Genomic DNA, 25758 nt, shown 5'->3' on the forward strand with positions numbered 1-25758 from the left:
TGAGCATTTGCATCAGACTACTAGTTACCACGAAGGTGTGGCCTTGTGCTAGAGGGGGCAAGACAAGTGGCCCATCAGAGTCTGCAATATTATCAATCGGATGAAATATTTTTAAAGACGGTGTCGTCTGAAACGCCTCAAGATTAAAGAATTCTCTACAAAGTTCATGGCTAATTATAAGTTTGGTGAACTCCATATCAAGTGTTTGTGATTAAAGTACTTTCTGTAAGATATATAACAATTTTAAGGATATTTTTTAAACTCTTTTCTTGCGGAAAATCAATCACTACAACATTAAAGTTTTTTTTTGTTAAAAAGAAAACTAGAAAGAGATTAGCCTAACATCTAGATTGGAACCTAAGTTTTACAATGTTAAGATTTTGTGGGTTAAAAAAAAATTAGTGTTAGATTTCTAGAGATACTTTTCAAATAGATAATTAGAAAGAACTAGAAAATCTTTTGCTAGGTCCTTAAGACTTTGATAGTATATAATTATATATATACATATATCAATCTCATTAATTTAAGGGAAAATGGTCTAATATACCCCTCAACTTTGTCCTTTGGAGGTGATATACCCCTCGTTATAAAAGTGCTCATATATGCCCTTACCGTTATACAAATGGCTCACGTATATCCCTGTCGTTACAAAATGACTCACATATACCCTTCATTTAACGGAAATTAAAAAAATTTGTTTTAAATTTATATTTATTACTTCTAATTTTTTTAAAAAAAAAAATTATTTAGGGGTACATATGATTCTTCTATCAAAGTTCAAGTTATATTTTAATTTTTTCATGCATAAATTATTTTTTGACTTTTTTTATTACAAATATTTGAGTTTCTTATTCTTATTTTGTTTTTTTCTTTCATTCATTAGTTTTTAAAGAAAAAAATTCAAAGTATTTTTTTTGTGTGTATTGTAATTTATTTCGTATTCGAAGAAAAAATTTGGTCAACTACAATAAGTTTTACAAAAATATTAGTGAAACATAAATAAATTTGATTATCAAAATAATAATTATAAATTAGTCATTGAAATAAAAAAAAGTCAAAAAATATGTTTGACGAGGATTAAATTTACTCATATGGGATTATATTTTTTAGAAAAAATAATAAAAATTTAAGTTAAAATTATTTTTTTTAATCATTTCCGTTAGAAGAAAAGGGTATATGTGAGCCATTTATTTACAAGTAGGGGTATATATGAGTCACTTTCATAACAAGGGGTGTATCAACTCTAAATTACAAAGTTGAGGTGTATATCAGACCCTTTTCCCTTAATTTAATTGGATTACTTTTCTTAATGTTTTAATCACCAATAATAATGTATATAAGTATATAAAGCATGTTGTTTGATCTATTAAGTGTGCATTGTCACTTTTTTAAAAGCATAAAAGCTGATGAAGGTTTGTAATGATACTATGTGTATATATTTTTAATGATTATTATTTGTGTGTGGTGAAATAAATAAACATGCTTCTTATGTGAAGAAGATTTCATAGAAATGATAATCTCACTAAATAAAAATAAATATGACCAAGCGGATGATGTAAATTATTGTGATCATTTCTCAAGTAAATTGTGTGTCTAATATATGTAAAAGGTTGGGTGTTAGACTCTGACATAGCTGAACACATTTATGTGAATTAAAATTATTGTGTCCTTCACCCAAATTGGGTAAGAAAGGGGGAAAAAATAAATGTTGGTGATTCTGGAACTACTCAAATTCCTGAAATGAAAAAGTTCTTCTTGTTAAACTCACACATGAAAATAGTAACATTATTTGACATGCTACATGATTTTAATATTTGTGCTAAATTGATGGTTATGAATTTATGAGGGGAAAATATAATGAATGAAGTTTTTATTTCAGTTTGTCAATATGTTTAAAAATGTTGATAGGATAATGAGTATTTTATACTTGACGGGTTAAGATAATTATTGATGTGTTAGACTTCTAATCTATATAATTTAATTTTGTTATGTTTGGTATATAGATTTGTATGTTACATACTAATTTGAAAACTTTATGGATGTTGAAAAAGTTAATCCTCTATTATAAAATATTTAAAAGTGTAGGAGTATCTTGTTAAGCTTATATTACATGATCTTAAGAAAAGAAAAAAAAGATCTAATTTTTGCTAATAAATGTTGCATATATATATTTATGGTAATCAATTATGATTTGAATGCAATGTTAGAGTTGGAAAAAATAAAATAAAGTATTGTTGAGTTTCTAAAGTGAAAATACTTTCAATGTTCTTGTTATTGGAAATGATATCCATTCTTTATACATTATATTGAAAAAAGTATTTGGTATTACATGAGAGGTACGACAAGTACAACAATAAATAAATTGAATATTTTGTTGTACAATAAGGGTACAACATATGATGAAAAATATAAAAAGAATTTGATACTTTTTTGTGAATGACATAATGTAAAGACAATTTATTAAAATTAGTTGTTGTGGAATTAATTGTGATGAGACTAAGTGGTTAAGACAATTTTTAGTGTGTATTTCAGTTGGAATAAAACCACTTTTTATGTGACTAAATTAGATACATGTGTTTGAGACACAATGTGATGAAAATATTGTAGTGAGACAAATTATTTACGTAAATAAATTATGTGTAGTCGGAGGTGAATCTCATCACTTCACAGATTAATGAAATATCGACAGGAGTAAGACCTTTAGTCATTTGAGAAGATCAACAATGATGGTAAACCAACTCATATGGGTAATAAGAAGTCACTAGTCGCTCAAGTAAGCACTATAAAATGATGTTTCTCCTATTACATGTGTATATAGTGCACAACCTTCAAAGCAAAGTGAGGCTGATTTAAACTCTTAATCCAAGTCATATCCTTTATAGGTGTTGTATTGCTCTGGAGAATACACTTGATGATTGGACCTACATGAGTGTGAAGTGGCTTATAAGTCAAAAAACTAGAAATCCATCCAAATAATTTAATTTTAGGAAAAATTACATAAATACACAACTTAAGATATCATAATCTCTAAAATTCTCTATTATTTAAAAAAGAATTACAAAAATCCTCTCTCAGATAAATCTTTATCCCCTCTCGAATACATCCTTATCCTCGTATATATCCTATCTCTCTCTAATAGAGTTTTTGGCCAAAAACATCCCTAAACTATATCACAAAATTAGACTACATCCTTAAAGTATCATTCTAAGCAGAAAACAACATTCAAATACTTAAAAGTGAACAATTTTTATCCTTCTGTTAGATGTCGTCAAAAAACTAAGAGATCGTACAAAAATATGAGCAGTTCATGTGACCATCAACAGAGATTTCCCGCATAATATCATTACTTGCTATAAGAAGTTCATGAAAAAAACATATTAAAAATCTTATACACTATTGCTTACAGAAACAAAAAATATTTGGAAGGTGTGAGGATACATGAGCTGCTCTTTTTCTTATTTAGTAAAGGAAAGAAGGTGGAGCTTAATTATCTTACCTTTTTCATAGTCAAACTATATTTAGATGAATAATTTTATTGGACCATCTGATATTCAAGTGATCAAACTATTGATTATTTCTCGCATTTAAGTTTCATTCTACATTATTAGAAGCGGAAGTCTCCAACAAATGCCGCTTCTAGAATATTTAGTTGAGAAGAATCATATTTTAATTGATAAAAAAAAACTATTTCAACTAATAATATTTTTAATATCAAATTACATAAAAAAAAAGGGATAATGCACAAGTACCCTCTCAATCTATGCCCGAAATCTCAGAGACACACTTATACTATACTAAGGTTCTATTACCCCTCTGAACTTATTTTATTAATAATTCTTTACCCCTTTTCGGTCTACATGGCACTATCTTGTGGGTCCAACGCTGATTGACTATTTTTTCAAGCTTGTGCCACGTAAGCCGAAAAGGGGTAGAAAATTACTTATAAAATAAGTTTAGGGGGCTAATAGGACCTTAGTATAGTATAAGTGTGTCTCTAGGATTTCGGGAATAGGTTGAGGGGGTACTTGTGCATTTTCCCAAAAGAAAATGTCAAACTAAAAGATTTTGCATAATGCTAAACTCAATTACCAAAAAAGTTCACGGTTAGTATTTTTTGTTGAGAAGTGATTCAAAGATACTTGACCAAGTCTTTAGGAAGTAGTTAATTAGTTCCCTTTATTTTAGCAAGGTTAGATATAGTGGCAGATTAGTAGCTAACTAGAAATTAGTGGGTACCTAAATTTCAGTATTTCAGTTTCATTGTAAGCCTATTTAATAGGCAGGTCTCGTTAGTTTCATAATAAAAAAAACCCAGAAACAGAGAAGTTGGCAGTAGCTTCTCTTTTCTTTTGCTTTATTCTCTGTTCACTTTCTCCCTTAGATTTCCTTTTTCTTTCCAACAAATCTGGTATCAAATCAAGGTTCCTTTTTGGAAATTGAGTGAGTCGTGAGGCTTATATCAACTGAGTATTTGAGTGGTACAAAGAGGAAGTGTCAGAGCAAAAAAAAAAGTGGCAGTGAATGGTATATCATCATCTTCGCAGCCCCTCGTGCCAATTTTTACTGGTGAAAAGTATGATTTTTGGAGTATCAAAATGAAAACTCTTTTCAAATCACAAGGAGTTTGGAAGCTGGTTGAAGAAGGCTTTGTGTATCTAGCAGGCTCTAACGAAGAGGCAGATAAATTGAAAGAGATCAAAAAGAAAGACGCCAAAGCTTTGTCCCTGATTCAACAAGCAGTTCATGATACAATTTTTTCAAGAATTGCAGCAGCAACTACATCTTCTCAGGCATGGAAGATTTTGAAGAAGAAATTTCAAGGTTCAACTAAGGTGATTACGGTAAAATTGCAGACTTACCGTCGCGACTTTGAAACTCTTTCTATGAAAAGTAATGAATTTGTTCAAGCTTATTTGTCTAAAGTTTCTTATCTTGTTAATCAAATGAAGTCTTATGGTGAAGATATATCTGAAGTAATTGTTGTAGCAAAAATTTTAAGGAGTCTTACTCCAAAATTTAAACATATTGTTGTTGCGATTGAGGAATCTCATGACTTAGTTGATTATACTTTTGATGAACTAATGTGTTCTTTGCAAGCTCATGAAGAGAGGCTCCTAAGGTCACATGAAAAAAAATGAAGAAAAGGCATTTAAGGTGATGGGGGAGTCCAATCATCAGAAACATAAGCTAGAAAACTTTGCAAATCGTGGCCACGACAGAGCTGGCTTTCGAGGAAGCGGTCATGAAAGAGGCCAAGAAAGAATTTGAGATAGAGGAGGACCAAATAAAGAGAAGCAAAGGACGTTTTTGTGCCACTACTGTAGAAAACCAGGTCAAAAAGAAGCTTATTGTTGGCAAAAACAGAAGGATGAGAATGATCAAGCAAGTTTTGCAGAGAAAAATGATGATGAATAAAAGCTGTTCATGGCCCTTTCTTGTGAAAAAGAGACTCCTAACGATATTTGGTTTTTGGACAGTGGATGTTCCAATCATATGTCTGGAACAAAATCATTGTTCAAGGATCTTGATGAGTCAAAAAAATCAGACGTGAGGCTTGGAGATAACAAGAAGATTCAGGTTGAAGGCGAAGGCACTGTTAGCATTATGACCAGCCAAGGTAATGCTAAAATTTTAGAAGATGTGATGTTTGTTCCTAGCCTATCTCATAATTTGCTTAGCATTGGACAACTAATGATTAGCGGGTACTCAATTTCTTTTGATGATGGTGTTTGCACTATTAAAAATAAGAAATCAGGGAAAACCATTGCTAAAGTTCCAATGATTAACAACAAAATGTTTCCTTTAGAAGTTTCAATGGTTGAAAAGTGTGTTATGGTAGCTAGTGGAGATGATGAGACTAGACTGTGGCATTTGCGTTATGGTCATTTAAATGTTAATGAGTTGAAGTTATTGAGCCAAAAGAAAGTGGTTTTTGGGTTGCCAAAAGTTGAGAATCTTGATTTTTGTGAAAGTTGTGTTTATGGAAAACAAAGTAAAAATGTTTTTCCTGTAGGCAAGTCTTGGAGAGCTTCTGTTTGTCTTGAGTTAGTACATGCTGATTTGTGTCCTATGAGTGTTGAGTCCTTAGGAGGAAGTTTACTTTCTGCTTTTTACTGATGATTATACTCGTATGAGTTGGATATATTTCTTGAAATTTAAATCTGAAACATTTGACAATTTCAAGAAATTTAAATCTTTTGTTGAGAGGCAAAGTGGATGTAGACTCAAAACTCTTCGGACAGATAGAGGTGGTGAGTTTATGTCAAAAGAATTATGTTCCTTTTGTGAGTAAAATGGAATACACAGAGATCTCACAGCACCTTTTACACCGGAGCAGAACGGTGTAGCTGAACGAAAGAACCGCACAGTTGTCGAGATGGGCAGAAGCATGATACAAGGTAGAGATGTATTGTAGTGTTTTGGGGCTGAAGCTGTTGCCACTGCTGTCTATTTGCTGAATATTTCATCCACCAAGGCAGTGTTTAATTGAACACCATATGAAGCTTGGAGAGGTAACAAGCCAAAGGTAAGCCACTTACGTGTCTTTGGATGTATAGCTTATGCTTTGGTAAATTCGCAGGCTCGACGTAAGCTTGATGAAAAATGTGAAAATGTATCTTTGTTGGATATAGCTCAAAATCCAAAGCCTATAAGCTATACAATCCAGTGAGTGGCAAAATTATGGTCAATAGAAATATTGTGTTTAATGAAGATGCAAGCTGCAACTTTAATTCAGGAAATGAATGTTCAAATATTCAATTGTTGCCTTCTGACGTTGTTGTTGATCAAGAGTATGGAGCAGATCAGTTTTTGGCAGGTCCATCGACTACCTCATCAATTGCACCAGCAACATCTCCAACATTGGAAGAACCTTAAGCTGAGCCAACTCCATTAAGAAGATCAACAAGGGATAGGAAACCAAATCCCAGATATGCTAACAATATATCTTGTATTTTTGCTTTACTTGTTTCAGATCCTATTTTCTTTGAAGATGCTGAAACAGAGGATAAATGGTGCAAAGCTATGGAAGAGGAGTTGTTGGCTATTCAAAAGAATCAAACATGGGACTTGGTAAATTTGCCAGAAGGAAAGAAAGTTATTGGGCTCAAATAGGTGTTTAGAACCGAGTATCATGCAGATGGCAGCATCGTAAAACAGAAGGCAAGGCTCGTCGCAAAGTGTTATTCCCAAAAACAAGGTATTGACTTCGACGAGACTTCTTCTCCTGTTGCCCGCTTTGAAACTGTGATAACTTTCTTAGCCTTGACTGCTAATTTATATTGGCCAGTGTATCAATTTGATGTTAAATATGTCTTTTTAAATGGTGATTTGGAAGAGGAAGTTTATGTCTCACGGCCTGAAGGTTTTGTAGTTAATGGCAAAGAAGATAAGGTTTACAGGTTAAATAAGGCACTCTATGGATTAAAGCAAGCGCCGCGGGCATGGTACTTCAAAATTGATTGGTATTTCCAGGAGAATGGTTTTGAAAGAAGTAACAATGAGCCTACTCTTTATGTAAAACAAGAAGGTAAAAATGATTTTTTGGTGGTATGTCTTTACGTTGACGATATGATATATATGGGTTCGAGTGAGTCTATCGTCACTGAATTTAAGGGCTGCATGATGAAGAATTTTGAGATGTCTGATTTGGGTCTTCTACATTATTTTCTTGGTCTTGAGGTGAAACAAGGAATTGATGGCATATTTCTTTGACAAAGAAAATATGCAACAGATCTTTTGAAAAAGTTTACTATGGTAAATTGTAAAGTTGTTGGTACGCCAATGAATATTAATGAAAAGTTGTGTCGTGATGATGAATATGAAATGGCAAATGCAACTTATTTTAGAAGTCTGGTTGGTGTTTGAACTACTTGTCTCATACAAGACCATACATTGTTTTCTCTGTTGGAGTCATATAGAGATTTATGCACAATCCAAGCAAGCTTCACCTTGGAGCTGCAAAGAGAGTGCTGAGATATATCGCTGGGACAACAGAGCATGGAATTTGGTATTCTAAGGTAACAAATTTCACACTAACTGGCTTTACTGATAGTGACTACGCAGGCAACATTGATGACAGAAAGAGCACATCAGGTTTCTTGTTTAATCTTGGATCTGGAGCAATTTCATGGAGTTCAAAGAAGCAGGAAGTAGTGGCCTTATCAACTTCAAAGGCTGAATATATTGCAGCAACCTCTGCAGCTTGTCAAGCAGTTTGGTGAAGGAGACTTGTTGCAGACTTAGATCAAAAACCAGCTGGTGCGACTAAGATTTTTTGTGACAATATATCTGCTATTGCGATGATGAAGAAGCCAGCATTTCATAGTAGAACAAAGCACATTGATATTCGCTATCACTATATTCGAGGTCTTGTTTCTACTGGAGAAATTACTTTGATGTCTTGTGATACAAATGAGCAAATAGCAGACATCTTCACGCAGTCACTTTCGCAAGCAAAGCACGAGTTCTTCAGAGGTCAACTTGGAGTTTGCAGGTTTGAAACAAGGGGGAGTGTTGTGAAGTGATTCAAAGATACTTGACAAAGTCTTTAGGAGGTTGTTAGTTAGTTCCCTTTATTTTAGCAAGGTTAGATATAGTGGCAGATTAGTAGCTAACTAGTAATTAGTGGGTACCTAAATTTCAGTATTTCTGTTTCATTATAAGCCTATTTAATAGGCAGGTCTCGTTAGTTTCATAATAAAAAAAACCAGAAACAGAGAAGTTGGCAGTAGCTTCTCTTTTCTTTTGCTCTATTCTTTGTTCACTTTCTCCCTTAGATTTCCTTTTTCTTTCCAACATTTTTTGGCATGTCTAAGAATAATAATTACGAATGAATGACTGTGGGATTTATTAGTTTTCTTATAAATTCAAGTAGAAAGATGAAAATCGTTCACTTTAAAATACTTGAAAGATGTAATTTAAGTTAAAGTAATGTATCACTCCAAGAAATATAGTGAGAATTATTAAAATATTAATTTTTTTATAATTGAAAACTTTTGAGATAGAACGTGACTAGCCCCAAATGTATGAGATTTTTGTAATTTATACATTTTAGTATTGTCTCATAAAAAAGGTTATTCAATATTATATTGAATTCATATTTCATGCCACGGTCCATTAAAGTTGCATTTGCGTTTGAAAATTACTAGTGCAAGTTTCATGTTGGATAAAATAAAAGATATATATATTTTCTGGAATGAGATTATTTAGTTCTACAATAGTGTACGGGGTATAATAATTTTTATTATATTGGGGTGGTGAATACAAGAGTATGACCACTAGGTTATAGTATAATGGGATCATGGATGGTTATGAACATATGTGAAAGTAGAGAGGATATGACCCTTTTCCAATTATGAATTTGTATCTATCTATTGTAGGCAAACGTAAATGAAACCTCTGAAATTAGATATTTTTTTATAACCAACCATACAAGTAGAAGAAGAAAAATTAGTCACCAGTGTAATTTTTTATCTTTTAGATCTTTACAGACACCAAACCCCAATGATTAAAACATTGAAGATGATAGCCTATGATAAGATAAGTGTTTATCTCCTTTCATTCTTCATCGCCATCTTCGTCCTTCTCATCGTCTTCAGAGCCTTCACTCTCCTTACCCTGCATTAGACATTTAGAATTCAAGTCAATCAACCAATTTAACAATCTCACCAGAAAAAGATTGGTGAAGACTTAAACAACCACTGTATATAACAGACATTTGACAATAGTTAAGTATTTGGTGCACATATATATCAAAAGGATACTATTCCTCTGGGGGAAAAAAGATCATTCTTAACCACAGATAACTCCACTTAATACACAGCATCATAGAACACCATATGTTGATCAACATTCAACTAAATTATATTATAGATGTTATGAATATTGTGACATTTTAGTCAGAATAAGAACATATTATCTCTATTTGAGCCCCAAGAAGCTTTTGAGGATAATCCAAGCAAAGCTTTCTCTCAATATTCTTTGCTTTCACATATGGTATCACAGTTTATCATTAGATTCCTTGGTAGTGTTGCATCAACCAACACTGCCACAAGGATTGGAACTCTATGGTGACCAAATCCTAGAAAGGCAATGAGCAGAGAACCCTCCACAGGCCGCCACATGGCAATCAAATCTAAAAACCTAGTCATGTGTGCAGTCCACCAACGACATTCTGAAAATATTCTTTTACTGATGGACTCGCTTCTTCACTTCAAGTTGACCCTTTTAAGGTCTCATGTGTTAGCACTTAATGAAAGGCTTAATCTTTATCATTTAGATCTAAGTCACAATGAGTGTTTGCTTTTTAAAGTTTAAACCTTAATCATTCCGAACTTAAACATCAAGTGCGTTTGTTTTTAAATTCTACAACCACTTAATATGTCTATGAGTCTTAATATCACTAAGATATCTATTCAAGGATGTCTACAAAGATTGTAGTTCACCGCAACTCCATACACTTCCAGTGCCAACTGCCCCTGCCCCTGCCCCTGCCGCCCACCATTATCAATTATCACATCATGCACAACCACCACGGTCATCTGCTACCACCATTTACCATTACGACCACTTATCACTACCATCAATCACCACAATAAGCCATCACTATATACCACCATCTATTGTCATCATATACAGTAGCTATTACAATTATCCACAATAACTAAAGTACCACAAGGAAAAACCATTGTTAATCACTACTACCAACCAGCATCATTACTAGCTACTATTACCCAAGACAACCTCTAGTCAGTACCACAACAACTAGCGCTAACCATCACCACTACCAACAGGCATATCAACTGAAATTAGGTTTTATATTTATTAATTTAAAATAAAGATAAGCTTTATTCCCTCCGTCTCAAAAAGAATGATCTCCTTTCTTTTTTAGCCTGTTTCAAAAAGAATAACATCTTTCTTTCATTTTGGTAACATTTTAACTTTAGCTTTCCACGTGGCATGTTTAAGGCCACAAGATTAAAAGACAATTTTGTACATTTGACGTAACTTTAATTTAGGACCACAAGATTCAAAAGTCTTCTTTATTTACTTAAACTTCTTGTCAAGTCAAATCAGGTCATTCTTTGTGAAACAGAGGGAGTATATATTAAAATATTGAGAAAACAAAAGTCTTAATTATTTAGTATTCTTATCATGATACAACATCTTTATACTCCAATGTCGATTAAGATTCATACACCTAAATCTAATTGCACATTTTAATACTCAGATTCAAATATGTTATTGATCTTAGGGCCAGTTTGGTCATGCGATATGAAATCATGATTCCAAATCATGATATGAAACCATTAAATCTAGTTGAAATTTTGTTTTGTCATGCAATTTGGAATTCTTATATTGTATGTTTTTCATAAACATGAACCCCATAAGTTGTAAAACTATTAAAATTGGCTCAATTCTTTATACAATCTTACAAAATAACCAAAAGTTTATAGATCAAATAATACACTATCACAAAAGTATTCTAAAGAAAATACAACAATTATAGATCAAATCTAAATTCAATAAAATATAAATTGAACATAAGTTGTGGCATTCTAGTTGTTAGTAGCCAAGAAAATTATTTTTTCAATAAATGTTACCATGGTTAGTACAAATTTTATTAAACATTGATTTGAATGAAATAGTAATAAGTTTGATAAAAAATAATGAATTTAGTGAATCTAAATGGTAAATTAAAAATTGATTTGAAATAAAAAAAATTATATTAGCGAGAATAATCGTTATAGATTAAACAGTTTTAAAAGTAATAATACATATTATAAATTTAATTTACTTATGAAACAAATGGCTAGTACATATCCATATATCTATATAAAAGAGAACCCTAGACCCGCCTCCGTTGCGCCACCACAAACCAGGATTTCCTTTTAATTTATTTATTTATTTCCAAAATTAGCCTTTTCTTTACTGAAAAGTTTAGACTTTTACGAAAAGTTGCGATTTTATGAAAAGTAGCGACTTTTATGAAGAGTTGCGACTTTTATGAAAAGTTGCGACTTTTGTGAAAAGTTGTGGCTTTGATAAAAGGTTGTGACTTTTTCGATAAGGCACAAAAAGAATTTATTCACACTACCTTTTATTATCTATAAACAAAGAGTTTTCGTCTCATTTTAAAACAATGAAAATTCTGAACTTCTTCTACATAATTAAATATTCATGTACTTTGCTCCTGTAAAGTGACTCACTGACACCATTGTTTTGGTATCAATACACTGGTAAATAGAATCACTCTATCTTGAAAATATCTCTTTCTTTATAAGCAGGTACTAGAGGAGAATGGCTTTCTTAAGGGGACAAGCATACAGTGGACTCGATTTTTTCCTATCTATTTCATTCTATTGTTACAGATCCTGGTATGTTTTTTACGATCATTAATTTATGTTTATGTTATTAATTGTTATTTTGAGTACAGGTTTTAAACTTTATTGTTTATTTTTATTCTTTTAATCATTATGTTGAAGTAAAGATATGTTAATCAAAAGTTTGATGTAATCATTAGACTATTGTTGTAATGTAGAATAGAATTCATAAAGTTGTAAAATAAATGACTTTGATCTTTATAGAGTTTTCAGAGGTTAAAAGATCCATGGGATGTCCAAGAAGGGACTTTTGAATGTTCAGAAGTTATGGTGGTTCCACGTTACCTTGGAGTCTTAGTTATTCAACTTTCTATCTTATGGAGACATTCAATTATGACATGCAAAAATTAAAGAAATACCGGATGGTTAATATTTTACTCAACCTTAATCAAAAGTTTAGGGTTCAAATGTTGGATTGGAGTCAATGAGCTACCCCTGAAAGTAGGATGAATCCAGATTAATCAAATATTAAAGAAATAATTAACTCCTTATAAACATTAGCTTAAAAGTCGCAAATAAATTTTTTAACCATATTGATCGAAAAATAAACAAAAAAATATGTCTTTTGGCTATCAAAGTAGTGTCATCGACTGCAAATGATTTTGAATGACGGACTTGCTAAAACATCATTTAATCCAAATTATTTGAGCGGCATAAGTTATTCCATTGAACTCCAAGAGATGTGTTTTTAAATTTCAATTAACTTATCAAGTACACAACTAATTATATAACATGTAAAATATTTAGATTATATATGTAGAGGTTTGAGTAGGAGAAATATCTCGCAATTAATGAATAAAATATTTTTACACTTCTTGAAAATACAAATATAGACAACGAAACAATTTCATATCTTTTGTAAAGACTGGTGATGATTACTATAATTAAAGGGAAAAGGGTCTGATATACCCCTCAACTTTGTCATTTAGAGCTGATATACCCCTCGTTATAAAAGTGGCTCATATATAAAAGCCCTTACCGTTATACAAACGGCTCACATATACAGCTGCCGTTACAAAATGGCTCACATATACCCTTCATTTAATGGAACATAAAAAATTAGTTTTAAATTTATATTTATTACTTCTAATTTTAAAAAAAAAATTATTTAGGGATATATATGATTCTTCTGTCAAAGTTCAATGTATATTTTAATTTTTTTCATGCATAAATTATTTTTTTGACTTCTTTTATTATAATTATTTGAGTTTCTTATCCTTATTTTGTTTTTTTCTGTCATTCTTTAGTTTAAAGAAAAAAAATTTAAACTATTTTTTTTGTGTATTGTAATTTAATTTCGTATTTCAAGAAAAAATTTGGTCATCTACAATAAGTTTTACAAAAATATTAGTGAAACATAAATAAATTTGATTATCAAAATAATAATTATAAATTAGTCAATGAAACAAAAAAAAAGTAAAAAACAATATGTTTGATGAGGATTAAATCTACACATATGAATTATATTTTTTAGAAAAAAAATAATTAAAATTTAGATTAAAATTTTTTTTCATTACCGTTAGAGGAAAAGAGTATGTATATGTGAGTCATTTGTTTACAAGTAGGGGTATATATGAGTCACTCTCATAACAAGGGGTAAATCAGCTCTAAATGACAAAGTTGAAGGGTATATCAGACCTTTTCTCCATAATTAAATAAAGAATAAATAACAAAATGCATACAATTAGAATCAAATCTTTTTGGTTCTAAGATTTAAAAAATATTTTATTTCATATTTGGTTAAAATATTCTGACAATTTATCGTAGGCCATACCCACTCAAAAACACTTCTATTATAAAATATTCAAAAGTAGAATATTGACATAGTTCACCACTGCGCGAATATATATATATATATATAAGAGTAAAGTGGAGGACGACCAAGGGAAAAAATATAATTTCACACTAACAAAAATCAATGAAGAAAGATAATAAATAATTCTAGAATAATCTTTCTATATATGAAATGAATAATGATCAAGGGCAAAAATATAATTTCACGCTCACAAAAATCTACCAAGGGCAAAAATGTAATTTCCCACTAACAAAAATCTATGAATAAAGATAATAAATAATTCTAGAATTATCTTTCTATACATTAAATGAATGACGATCAAGGGCAAAAATATAATTTCACGCCAACAAAAATCTACCAAGGGCAAAAATGTAATTTTACACTAACAAAAATCTATGAAGAAAGATAATAGATAATTCTAGAATTATCTTTCTATATATGAAATGAACAATGATCAAGGGCAAAAATATAATTTCACGCTTACAACAATCTACCAAGAATGATAACAAAAAAATTAAATAGTTCTATAAACATCTTAAGTAATTATTATTACCAATAACTTATTTTTTTGTTACCTCATTTCCTTTTTATTTCTATTGTGAGTTATTGTGGTATCTATTTTAAATTGCTCTATTTTACTATTACTTTAATTTAATTGTTAATATTTATTCTATTCATTATGCTTATTAAAACACCTACTTTTTATATAAAAATATCACGAATTAATTATTATTTTGATTCTAATCAATATATTTGAAAATAAATTAGCGTGATAAGATTAATAATATATATTATATTGAAATTAAAAAAAAAGATGTTAAAAGTAACTTTACAAATAAAAATAAATAGGATGATATATTTATATTAAAGATGATCAAGAATAAAAATGTAATTTCATTCTAATAAAAATCTATCAAGAATAAATAATTTATTAAACATCTTTCTATATATGAGATGTATGGTGATCAAAGGTAAAAAGGTAACTCATGCAAGCAAAAATCTACGAAGAATGATAACAAGAAAATTAAATAGTTCTAGAAACATCTTTAGGTACTATTATTAGTATTACCTCATTTTGGTTATTTCTTTTTTTATGAGTTATTGTGATATCTATTTAATATATGAAAATTAATAAACAATGATTACGCTTAACTCTTTATAACTATATATCAATTATAATATTAGGTGGAACTAATCAAAATTAAAATTAAAATTGATATGTATATTAAATTTTGTGTCGAAATATTTTTTAATTTTGTGAAAATCATAGGGATTCACTTTTAGTTTCCAGCGAAGTTTCTCTACATTAATGTTTTCAACACACATTACCACATTTATATTTTTCCCCATCATTTTAACATGGAGTCCTCTAATTTATTTCTCTTCAGATTAGGCTCAAACATGTCATCGAACTTTTAATAAAGACTCATTTATGTCATCCGTTAAAAGTTTGGCTCATCTATGCCATAATCGTTCGAGAAAAAGCTCATTCATGCCATTATTTTTTAATTGTGGTTTTGCAAAACCATTTTTGACACGTGGCCAATTATAATTCGGCCACTCATCAATTTTTTATATAAAAAAAATCTAATTGTGGAAAAAAAATTGAATTAAATTTTTTTATTAATTTTTTATTTAAAAAATTGATGATGTGGCTGAATTATAATTGGCCACATCATCAATTTTTTAAATAAAAAAATCAAAATTCAGAAAAAAATCAAATTAATTTCTTTAAAAAAAATAATTAAAAAAATTGATGACGTGGCAGAATTATAATTGGCCACGTGTCAAAAATGATCTTGCAAAACCATTGTTAAAAAATAATGGTATGAATGAGTCTTTTTCTTTAACAATAATGACATAAATGAGTCAAACTTTTAACTAATGGCATAAATGAGCCTATTCTGAAAGTTTAATGGCATATTTGAGCATTTTCCCTTCTCTCTTTTTCTATTTTGATATGTTTACTTGAGCTGAGGGTCTATCGAAAACAAATTTCTGCCCTTCACAAGGTAGGGGTAGAGAGGTTGCTTATTCACCACCCTCCTAGACCCTAGTTGTGGCATTTCACTTGGTTTGTTGTTGTTTTACCACATTTTCAAAATTTTGTAAATCAATTCAAGCATAAGATATTCGATGTCATTTTAATATTCTAGTAATTTTTTTCGACAATCAAAATATTCTTGTAACTTCCATCTCAGAAAAGAAATATTCCCACAAACTTTCAGACATTCAAAATATTTTGGAGATCTCATAGCAGTTCATTCTTATTTCATCAGCTTATAAAATATTGTAGTTTGAACCTCTTAGCCTAACTATTTAAAATAAGAGTTAACCCATAAGCTTAGTTGCTCAGACCCTTCACATTTGGTGTTGCACTCATGTCAACACAACATGGGTGTGGTGTGAGTGTGAGATATGTGTCCGATTTGGTCAACCAATTTTGGGTACTTTGACCAAAATTCATGGGAAAGTCTGGACCATTCTAATGATTTCTGTTACTGTAATCAATACAAAAGCTAAAGTGAGATTAAAGAAAATAGAATACCTTTTATATAGAAATTTATGTCACTCCTTTCCCTTTAATTTCCTTCCAAGAATCTCCATATAATATCTCATAATTTAAGTTTGATAACTCTATTTTTATATATTTTGATTATTTTAGGCGAATCCCCGCACCCACTATCAGTGGTGTTGAAAAAACCCATTAGGAATAATTCAATACAACAATAACAGATCCAATGAAATTCTACTAAGTATTGATGGAAATCCCATAAGGATAAATACTAAAATATTGATAATTATTCTGACAATAATAGCTTCCAATATAAGTACACCTATTGTGTACAACTAGAAGACACACGAAAGATAAAACTCTAAGTACACTTTTTTTTCTCTCACAATAGCATCTAGGGTTGCTACAACACATCGTGACAACCATTACTAGTTAGTGTCAAGGTTCGTTCAAGTTTTTCGCTTCCACAGTTCTGCTATACATAGAACATGTAAGTCCTTTTACAATTACATGCTATCTAATTAGTTTAAATTAATGTGTAATCGTCCTTTGGTATCAAAGCAATTTTTGGAATAGTGACCCTTCTTACATAATTGTAGAAAATCATTTTCGCAAATTTGACACATCTAGGCTGTTTATTCTTGCCTAGTTAGGTCATTGCTCTGTTGGCAGGTTGAGGGCCTTGTAGCCAAGTGCAACTCAGATATTGGTTTTGCAGCTTCAAGGCATTTGTTCTCCAACTCAAGATGCCTCAGGACATGTTCTAAAGTTGTTATTCATCCATTGTGGGTCAAATGCATTTTCTAATTTTCATATGGTCTCATGAACTAGAAAAGACATATGATTGTTTGGATCTATTGTTCATCAGTCAGCATGACCAGCATTTTTCCACTCCATGATCATATTTGTTATTGCTTCAAATGTGTTTTCATTCAATGTTCTAGCCATTTCTTATGTGAATCTAAGTTAATCGTTAAGACTAGAATAAGTACCAAACATATTCTTCAAAGCACTCCAAAGATATATAACTCTTTTGTGCTCCTTTAACACCATTAGGATGTCATCATCCAAGGTTAGTGGTATTAATTTTCTTCCAAGCATCTTAAGTGACACAGTCATGCAAATGTTGAACCATGAACATCCTTAGGCTCATTCATGACTTCTTCAATGGCTTCCAAAGCCTCTTGCTCTTTAAGCACGTACTGGACTACAAGCTCCAAATTTCATAAATGTCGCCGTTGAGCTTCAACCCTTAGTTGAGCTCAGCAACAATATCTTTTGCAGTAGCTATTCTTTAATAAAATAAAAAACTATGTATTCACAAAAATACTCCCCACAAACATGGTGGGTCATGTGGTAAGCATGGTTAAATGATTCTTCTAAGTTATGCTCACAACCCAAGATGAAAACTGCTCACAAATAATCTAAAACATGTACCTTAAACCATAAAAAAGGAACCATCATAAAAAAGATGTAGGCAGTTGCATATCTAAGATTTTGAAGTCTCCGTAAAGTAACCACACAATTCTTAGAATTTATGCTTTTCTATTGAAGATGAAATAAAACGAAGAAAATTCTTGAAAAGATCAAAAAAAAACTTCTAGATAATTGACGCAGTATGTCGGGAGAAAGAAAAGGATTAAGGAAGTTATACCTAACAAATACGTTTTTCCCAAAAGTACGCTTAAGCCACCAATTTATTCATATATTTTATTTAAAATATTTGCAATAATATTTGTAGATTATTCTTTGGCTATCAAAATTTGGTCCATTCTTTCAACTTAGCATGAAATTTGGAAAACTAGGTTGGGAATATTTCACACAAAATAATGATTCACTCACAAATTTTTGCGTTATTTTCAAGCCAAGTTCATGTCCAAACACAACTTTAACTTCCATTTTTTTTTTTTTGAGATTTAACTACTGGTTTTTTCAACTTCAACGAAAGATTGACCCAACTCCCACATTAATAAAGACTAGGCCCTCAAACTATTACCATCTTAACAAAAAGCTTACTCAACAATTAACCCACCCAAGGTAGCAACCTTAACGAAACACATGAATTTTAGTGATAAGGTAATTACTACCTCAAGTTCCACTCGAGTCCGCAGTTTTCTCCCACCTTCAATGACCATTATGATCTTTTGACCTTCGGAGGACTACATTAAGAAGTTGATCCATCACTTAGGAAGATTATTCGACATTATTGACAACAAATGCCAGACAACTTAATTGAAGATATAATGCTATAGCTTAATAAGGAAAGAATATACTGAAAATAATGTAAACCCAGAGAGAAACACGCATTATAGTCACAGTAAACTAGTATTCATGCACTCATCCATGATATATATATATATATATATATATATATATATATATATATATGACACTTAAGAACTAGTTAATGCATCTTTACCTGGTCCCCATCGAAAGTTTCTTCATCAGGCTCCTGCGGTATGTATAGTAATGCTTAGTCCTTAGATGGTGTTAGGCAACAAACATCTTTTACAACTAAATTTTGATTAAAGAAAACAAGGAAGCTTGAATGGGACTAACATTGTTAAAATACGTGAGCGGGTGCGGCCACAAGTCATCCTTAATTATCTCAGCAACCTGCAAAAGCACCAATGATACAGTGTCAAAATGAAAATCTTCAACAAAAAATTAGACCCCAGTACACCAAAGCTTGCACCACCACCCCAAAGAAAACAGAAAAATTGGGATAAGAAATGATCATGAAGTAATCTGCAAAAAAAAAAAAAAAAAAAAAAAAAAAAAATACCAATGGAGGGGATGGAAGCGTAAAGAGATTATTCAGAAAGATGAGAGATGTAAGGATGAAGGTGTATTTTATTTATGAGGAGAGCTCCTCTATTTATACACAAAATTTACAAACTTTTGGCCAAAAGTAGCCGACACATACTTTACACATGGCCTCTCTTTATTCGGCCGACACAAGAAAACAAAATACTTACTATTACTACTTTATATAATTGGCCGACAAACTTTTTACATGATTGGCCGACAAACTATTTACTTTACGACTTTTATACAATTTGGCTTTTTATAGCCGACGCAACACGACAAAAATAAAATTATTTCTTTCTACATATGGCTGATATTCAGCCGACACAGAATTTTAACAAAATAAAATACAAAATAAAATACAAATACTTTCTTCTTCTTCTTTTTTTTTTTTTTACTTATTCGATTTGTACGTCTGGTATGACATTATCTTCTCCTTGACATTTTGAACATATATGGTCGGGGTATTTTTGTCCAATAATTTTGCAATATCTGGTCAATAATTCTTCCGAAATAAACCCTTTCCTTAATGCTCTTGTTGTTGGTTTTTGCTCTGGCTTGAGTAGACTAAGTATCCATTGGCGTATCTCTTCCATATCTTGTTCTCTGGTTTCTTTAGAATTTGAATATATCATAACTTGCTCTCGTACATAATAGCTCCATACTGAGTTTCCGTTTAAATAATTGTTAGTTAGTTTATTTAGGATAGTTGCTATTCCTATAACTCTTTTGTTGGCGTAGAATTCTGGTATCTCAATCTTTTGTATTTCTTGTTGTATTCCGATATCTTCTGGAATTATCATATCTCTGGTCAAACCAATTTTTATAACTTGTATAATTGGTTTTATCTCATCAAATAATATCTCTGCTGGTGCTGAATAAAACTTTATATAAAACAATGTTCCTTTAGTAATTCTTTTATAGTTCATAAAGGCTTTGTATAGCTCTGGTATGGTAGATATTTCATCTCCTGTTTGGGTATAAACTGTATTAAGTAATCCATAACTATAACATGTTTTTACTAGATTTGCATTGGTGCCCGGTTGTGCTATTAACTTATTATATCCTTGTAGCTTTTGGGTTATAAAATCAGTGTTAGGGTTTTTGGTAGTTGGAGATCTAGGTGTTGAGTTTAAATAATTTTGGATTTTATAAAGGTTTTCAATATATGAGCGGGTTATGTGGTTGTAGGCTTTTTTATCTTGTTTTAAACTTTCTGAGTAAGTATGTATTTGCGGTGGTATAAATAATGAGTCTTTTTGGTTCTTTGGAATAAATGGTTTATCGAAGATTTTGTTCATATTTAAATTTGTATATCTTATTCCACTAGCTCCTTTTGTTGTAGACGTGCTTGCTGTAGCTGCATTTAAACAAACATTGTCATGGGTTTTATGGAGTTTCCCAACGTCTCCTTCTAGTTCTGGCTTTTTACCGTCTGCCGAACGACGTAGCTCCGCATTTTTAGAGTCATGCTGCTGACTTGTAGATTCTTCCTTTTCTTCTAGCTTTTGAATTCTCAATCCCATACTGTCCACTTTTGTACAAAGTGTAGTTAGGGTTTTGAGTATGTTTTCCATAACATTATCTTGTCCTGGCTGTGTAACTCTGTCTTGATAAATAGTCTGCAATCATATTTTTGTCAGTTTTTATTACCTCAATTGTAAATGTAAAATTTAGTATGTTTAATACTAGTCTTCTTATTTCTTTTGTTGTAACTGAATCATCTAATTTTTTCGTTATCCACCATTTTACTTGTGTGTTATCTGTTCTTACAATAAATTTATTGTAAACAATATATGGTTCAAATGCTAATAAACATTTATATAATGCGAATAACCCGCTCATATATTGAAAACCTTTATAAAATCCAAAATTATTTAAACTCAACACCTAGATCTCCAACTACCAAAAACCCTAACACTGATTTTATAACCCAAAAGCTACAAGGATATAATAAGTTAATAGCACAACCGGGCACCAATGCAAATCTAGTAAAAACATGTTATAGTTATGGATTACTTAATACAGTTTATACCCAAACAGGAGATGAAATATCTACCATACCAGAGCTATACAAAGCCTTTATGAACTATAAAAGAATTACTAAAGGAACATTGTTTTATATAAAGTTTTATTCAGCACCAGCAGAGATATTATTTGATGAGATAAAACCAATTATACAAGTTATAAAAATTGGTTTGACCAGAGATATGATAATTCCAGAAGATATCGGAATACAACAAGAAATACAAAAGATTGAGATACCAGAATTCTACGCCAACAAAAGAGTTATAGGAATAGCAACTATCCTAAATGAACTAACTAACAATTATTTAAACGGAAACTCAGTATGGAGCTATTATGTACGAGAGCAAGTTATGATATATTCAAATTCTAAAGAAACCAGAGAACAAGATATGGAAGAGATACGCCAATGGATACTTAGTCTACTCAAGCCAGAGCAAAAACCAACAACAAGAGCATTAAGGAAAGGGTTTATTTCGGAAGAATTATTGACCAGATATTGCAAAATTATTGGACAAAAATACCCCGACCATATATGTTCAAAATGTCAAGGAGAAGATAATGTCATACCAGACGTACAAATCGAATAAGTAAAAAAAAAAAAAAAAAAAAAAGAAGAAAGTATTTGTATTTTATTTTGTATTTTATTTTGTTAAAATTCTGTGTCGGCTGAATATCAGCCATATGTAGAAAGAAATAATTTTATTTTTGTCGTGTTGCGTCGGCTATAAAAAGCCAAATTGTATAAAAAAAAAAAAAAGAAGAAGAAAGTATTTGTATTTTATTTTGTATTTTATTTTGTTAAAATTCTGTGTCGGCTGAATATCAGCCATATGTAGAAAGAAATAATTTTATTTTTGTCGTGTTGCGTCGGCTATAAAAAGCCAAATTGTATAAAAGTCGTAAAGTAAATAGTTTGTCGGCCAATCATGTAAAAAGTTTGTCGGCCAATTATATAAAGTAGTAATAGTAAGTATTTTGTTTTTTGTGTCGGCCGAATAAAGAGAGGCCATGTGTAAAGTATGTGTCGGCCACTTTTGGCCAAAAGTTTGTAAATTTTGTGTATAAATAGAGGAGCTTTCCTCATAAATAAAATACACCTTCATCCTTACATCTCTCATCTTTCTGAATAATCTCTTTACGCTTCCATCCCCTCCATTGGCCGAACCATGTAAAGAAGCTGCATAGGAGACCCCAAGAGGGAAAGCAACTGAGCAAGGATGACCAGAACTATCACATTCCAATGTTTATCAAGAAAACACTACAGAACATAAGGCCAGTTACAGCACCACCGCTACAAAGTAGCTGCATTAAATAGTGATTATATTCATGTTTTCTAGAAGAGTCTCAGCTTCTTATTTGATTATGATGACAAAGCTCAGCGTCACCGCTGACCAAAAACCAGTAGAAGTGATGCAAAAACATTCCAACAACCAATATCATCAAGAACAGTTATATTCGAAGGTTTGCACTGCAATGGACCAATGATACACCGTATATCATCAAGTACAATTATATTTGAAGGTTTGCACTGCAATGGACCAATGATACACCGTATATGTCATAATGTGCATCAACAAACACTTAAAAATTATCATCAGGGAAGTTTGAAACAAGTAAGCATACTATCAACATTAACCAAACTACGTTTCCAACCATATATCAGAGCATTCAATTTTAAGTTGGCATATAAATAGCAAAAGTTGATTAAAAATAGATAATATAGAAATTCTAGAAATAAGTAAACTCACCTTTCCTCAGCATGAGATCGCTTGTTTCCATTCTTCTCATTAGAAACTCTATTAGGGATGCCCTTTAAAGAGTCAACCAATATCATCAATACGATGAAATACAGAACATACAGAATGTGCGACATCTGTCGAGCTACAAAACGGAAACTCACCATGGCTTCTTTCCATTTTATTGTTGTAGTAGAAATCTTTGTCAGTCCATCTTCAAGGAAGGTATAGGTCTTTGAGAGCTTTGTATTTTCAAAATAAGGATTTGCACTGAAGTTCTATAAAAGGTGGTCATCAATTTGAATTTCCAGAAATAACAATTTACATACATGGATGTACATTAATTCCATGTGGGGAAAACTTACAAAGGTGATCGAATAGCCCGACTTCACATCTTTAGATTCTTCCACTTCAATAGAACTAAGAAACTTGAAGATCTAGCATGGGATGAGGCGGATGCATTTTAAGATGCATAACTCAAGAAGCATTTAGATGATAAGTTAAAGCTTATTATAGATTTATTAGAGAGCATTGTTGATATTACAGCAATGACTTGTCAAAAATAACAACTAAATTCAGCATTGATAGAGCTTGGCCAAAATAAGCAGTAGGTTGGTTATAATCTAGAATTATAGTTATAACCAACAAATTAGAACCAAACCTTTTGGTCTTCTTCAGTTAGAAGTTCACCTAGGACAGGATGGTTCAAAAACTGCAAGTAATGAAACAAATCAATCAAATGAGAAGCAATTCAGAATTGCAGCAACATAGAGATACAAAAGTCTCAGGATAGGATCACTAACAGCAGTCAACCAGAAATCTGGAATAGCTTTAATGATGTTGTTTCACTTATCATAGACAGGCTTGCGGACCTCATTGTACTTCTGTTCCACTTCCAATACTTCATCACTTGCTTCTTCATTAATCTGATAGAAAAATTAAAATGCTCATTAGTTAACATGTAACACCAACTATTAAGCAACAAAAGAATCTAGCAATCGACTCTAAGTTAAATATTTATTTATTTTGTCTCAACTTTCACCTAAACTAGAACATACCCTTCACACCATTTTTTGTCAGCGCACTAGCAAAAGCTTGAATTTTAATAGAGATGCTTTGGTTTGAGAAGGTTAAGATTCTCACATACAGAGCACCAAAACCTCCAACTCAGTTCCTTTACATTACTGTAGGAAAATAAGTAAGTCGAACATTCCGTCCACAGTGTTGACATCTTTTAGTCTACATCAAAAAGCTAAAAAAGAAGTAAATTTATGTTTCACAGTATGAGTATTTCATGTTTGCTTTGAAAAGTTCTTCTATTTCTTTCATTTCATATAGAGATGCTTCTTTACACATAGAGGATTTATTTATTTTTTATAACTGTTGTGTCCAGGACAACTTGTGCATACCTCAGCCCACCAGCAAAAATTACCACATAACTTTGTCCACCAAGTCTACGACAGGATTGGAAAGAAATCACTTAGTATTTTTGTCACTACGGTGATTTGAATTGAGACATCATGGTTCTCAACTCACATCATTGACAATCAGGGCACCCCTTCATTGAAAAGGAATATATAAGAGGGCTTGCATCAACGAGAGTATTTTTATCTATTCCCGCTGTTGTTATCAACTTTAACAATTGCACATCCAAATGTTATCAAGATTATGCACATACAGAGAACATAACACACTATTTTAGAAACAATATCAGGAAGCAAATCTTCGAATTGTCCAGACAAGGAAGGTTATCTAACAGAACACATTATTCAAGAAACAATATAAATAAAGCACCACTCACTCCAATTATGCTGAGTATTGTCACAAAAAAAACTAGTAGTATAAAGTAGTCAAATGAATAAAAGGGATTGATTACCTTCTCAAGCTCGTCTTGAATTTCTTGCAATTTTTCAATGGAAAAAACAAGGTCACCATCAATGTTGTTTTCTTCATCCACTTTTTGTTTCTTCCCTTTGTCTGCACCCATCTTATTCCCCCTACACAACGTTCAACTGCTCTCTTAAACCGTAGAACCCTAAACCCATGAATTTATATGTTGTCCAACTAAAACAGTGCACGTGTGAAGAACAGAACATGAGAATGGACAGTTTTTTGACTAAAATGGTCCGGGGTTGTTACTGCTTTATTTTGCTTTCTTACGGCCCGTGAGAAAACATCACAGGAAATTAGATTTTTGTGTGGTTCGGTTTGTATTGGTTATTGTATAAAAATTCAAATCAAATTTATCTATTCAATTTCTTTGTATCTTTCAAAATCAAATCTTGTCGTCAGTTTGATTATTAACGATTTTTTTTAATTTTTCTATTTTTTTCTATTTAAAGTAATAAATTATTTAGGACATATGTATCTTGATAGATATAAATATCTAGGACTCGTTTTATACGAGAAATAAACATAAATAGTCATGGGAAAAATAATAGTTCTCGATAAAATTTAGATATTATATTTGGTTGACATGTTTGAGATAACTTA

At 31.3% G+C, this 25758-nt stretch overlaps 1 protein-coding gene, 1 long non-coding RNA gene and 2 pseudogenes across 2 annotated transcripts; 2 read left to right on the forward strand and 2 right to left on the reverse strand.

Moving 5' to 3' along the window:
* Window positions 1–4595: 4595 nt before the first annotated feature.
* On the forward strand, window positions 4596–8222 carry LOC138340241 (uncharacterized). The gene is made up of 7 exons (XM_069291952.1): window positions 4596–5119; window positions 5478–6044; window positions 6307–6398; window positions 6737–6817; window positions 6974–7071; window positions 7114–7548; window positions 7920–8222. The coding sequence occupies exons 1-7, from the start codon at window positions 4596–4598 to the stop codon at window positions 8220–8222; spliced, it is 2100 nt and encodes a 699-aa protein (XP_069148053.1).
* A 1165-nt stretch (window positions 8223–9387) lies between these two features.
* LOC138337073 (NAP1-related protein 1-like) lies at window positions 9388–21072 on the reverse strand (annotated as a pseudogene).
* On the forward strand, window positions 17040–17869 carry LOC112940477 (uncharacterized). The gene is made up of 2 exons (XR_003244712.2): window positions 17040–17183; window positions 17347–17869. It is a non-coding gene; the product is annotated as an uncharacterized lncRNA (long non-coding RNA).
* On the reverse strand, window positions 21008–25390 carry LOC101264191 (NAP1-related protein 2-like; annotated as a pseudogene).
* Window positions 25391–25758: the final 368 nt, after the last annotated feature.

Source organism: Solanum lycopersicum, chromosome 12 (assembly GCF_036512215.1).
Source record: "Solanum lycopersicum chromosome 12, SLM_r2.1".
Classification (NCBI taxonomy): domain Eukaryota; kingdom Viridiplantae; phylum Streptophyta; class Magnoliopsida; order Solanales; family Solanaceae; genus Solanum; species Solanum lycopersicum.

Bases quoted from the DNA above. Each gene is read 5' to 3' on its own strand.
- LOC138340241 (XM_069291952.1), top strand. From the start codon at position 4,596: ATGAAAACTCTTTTCAAATCACAAGGAGTTTGGAAGCTGGTTGAAGAA. The intron at 5,120-5,477 runs GTCACATGAAAA...GTTTTTGGACAG, and splicing joins CATGAAGAGAGGCTCCTAAG to TGGATGTTCCAATCATATGT. The intron at 7,072-7,113 runs GTAAATTTGCCA...GGGCTCAAATAG, and splicing joins AGAATCAAACATGGGACTTG to GTGTTTAGAACCGAGTATCA.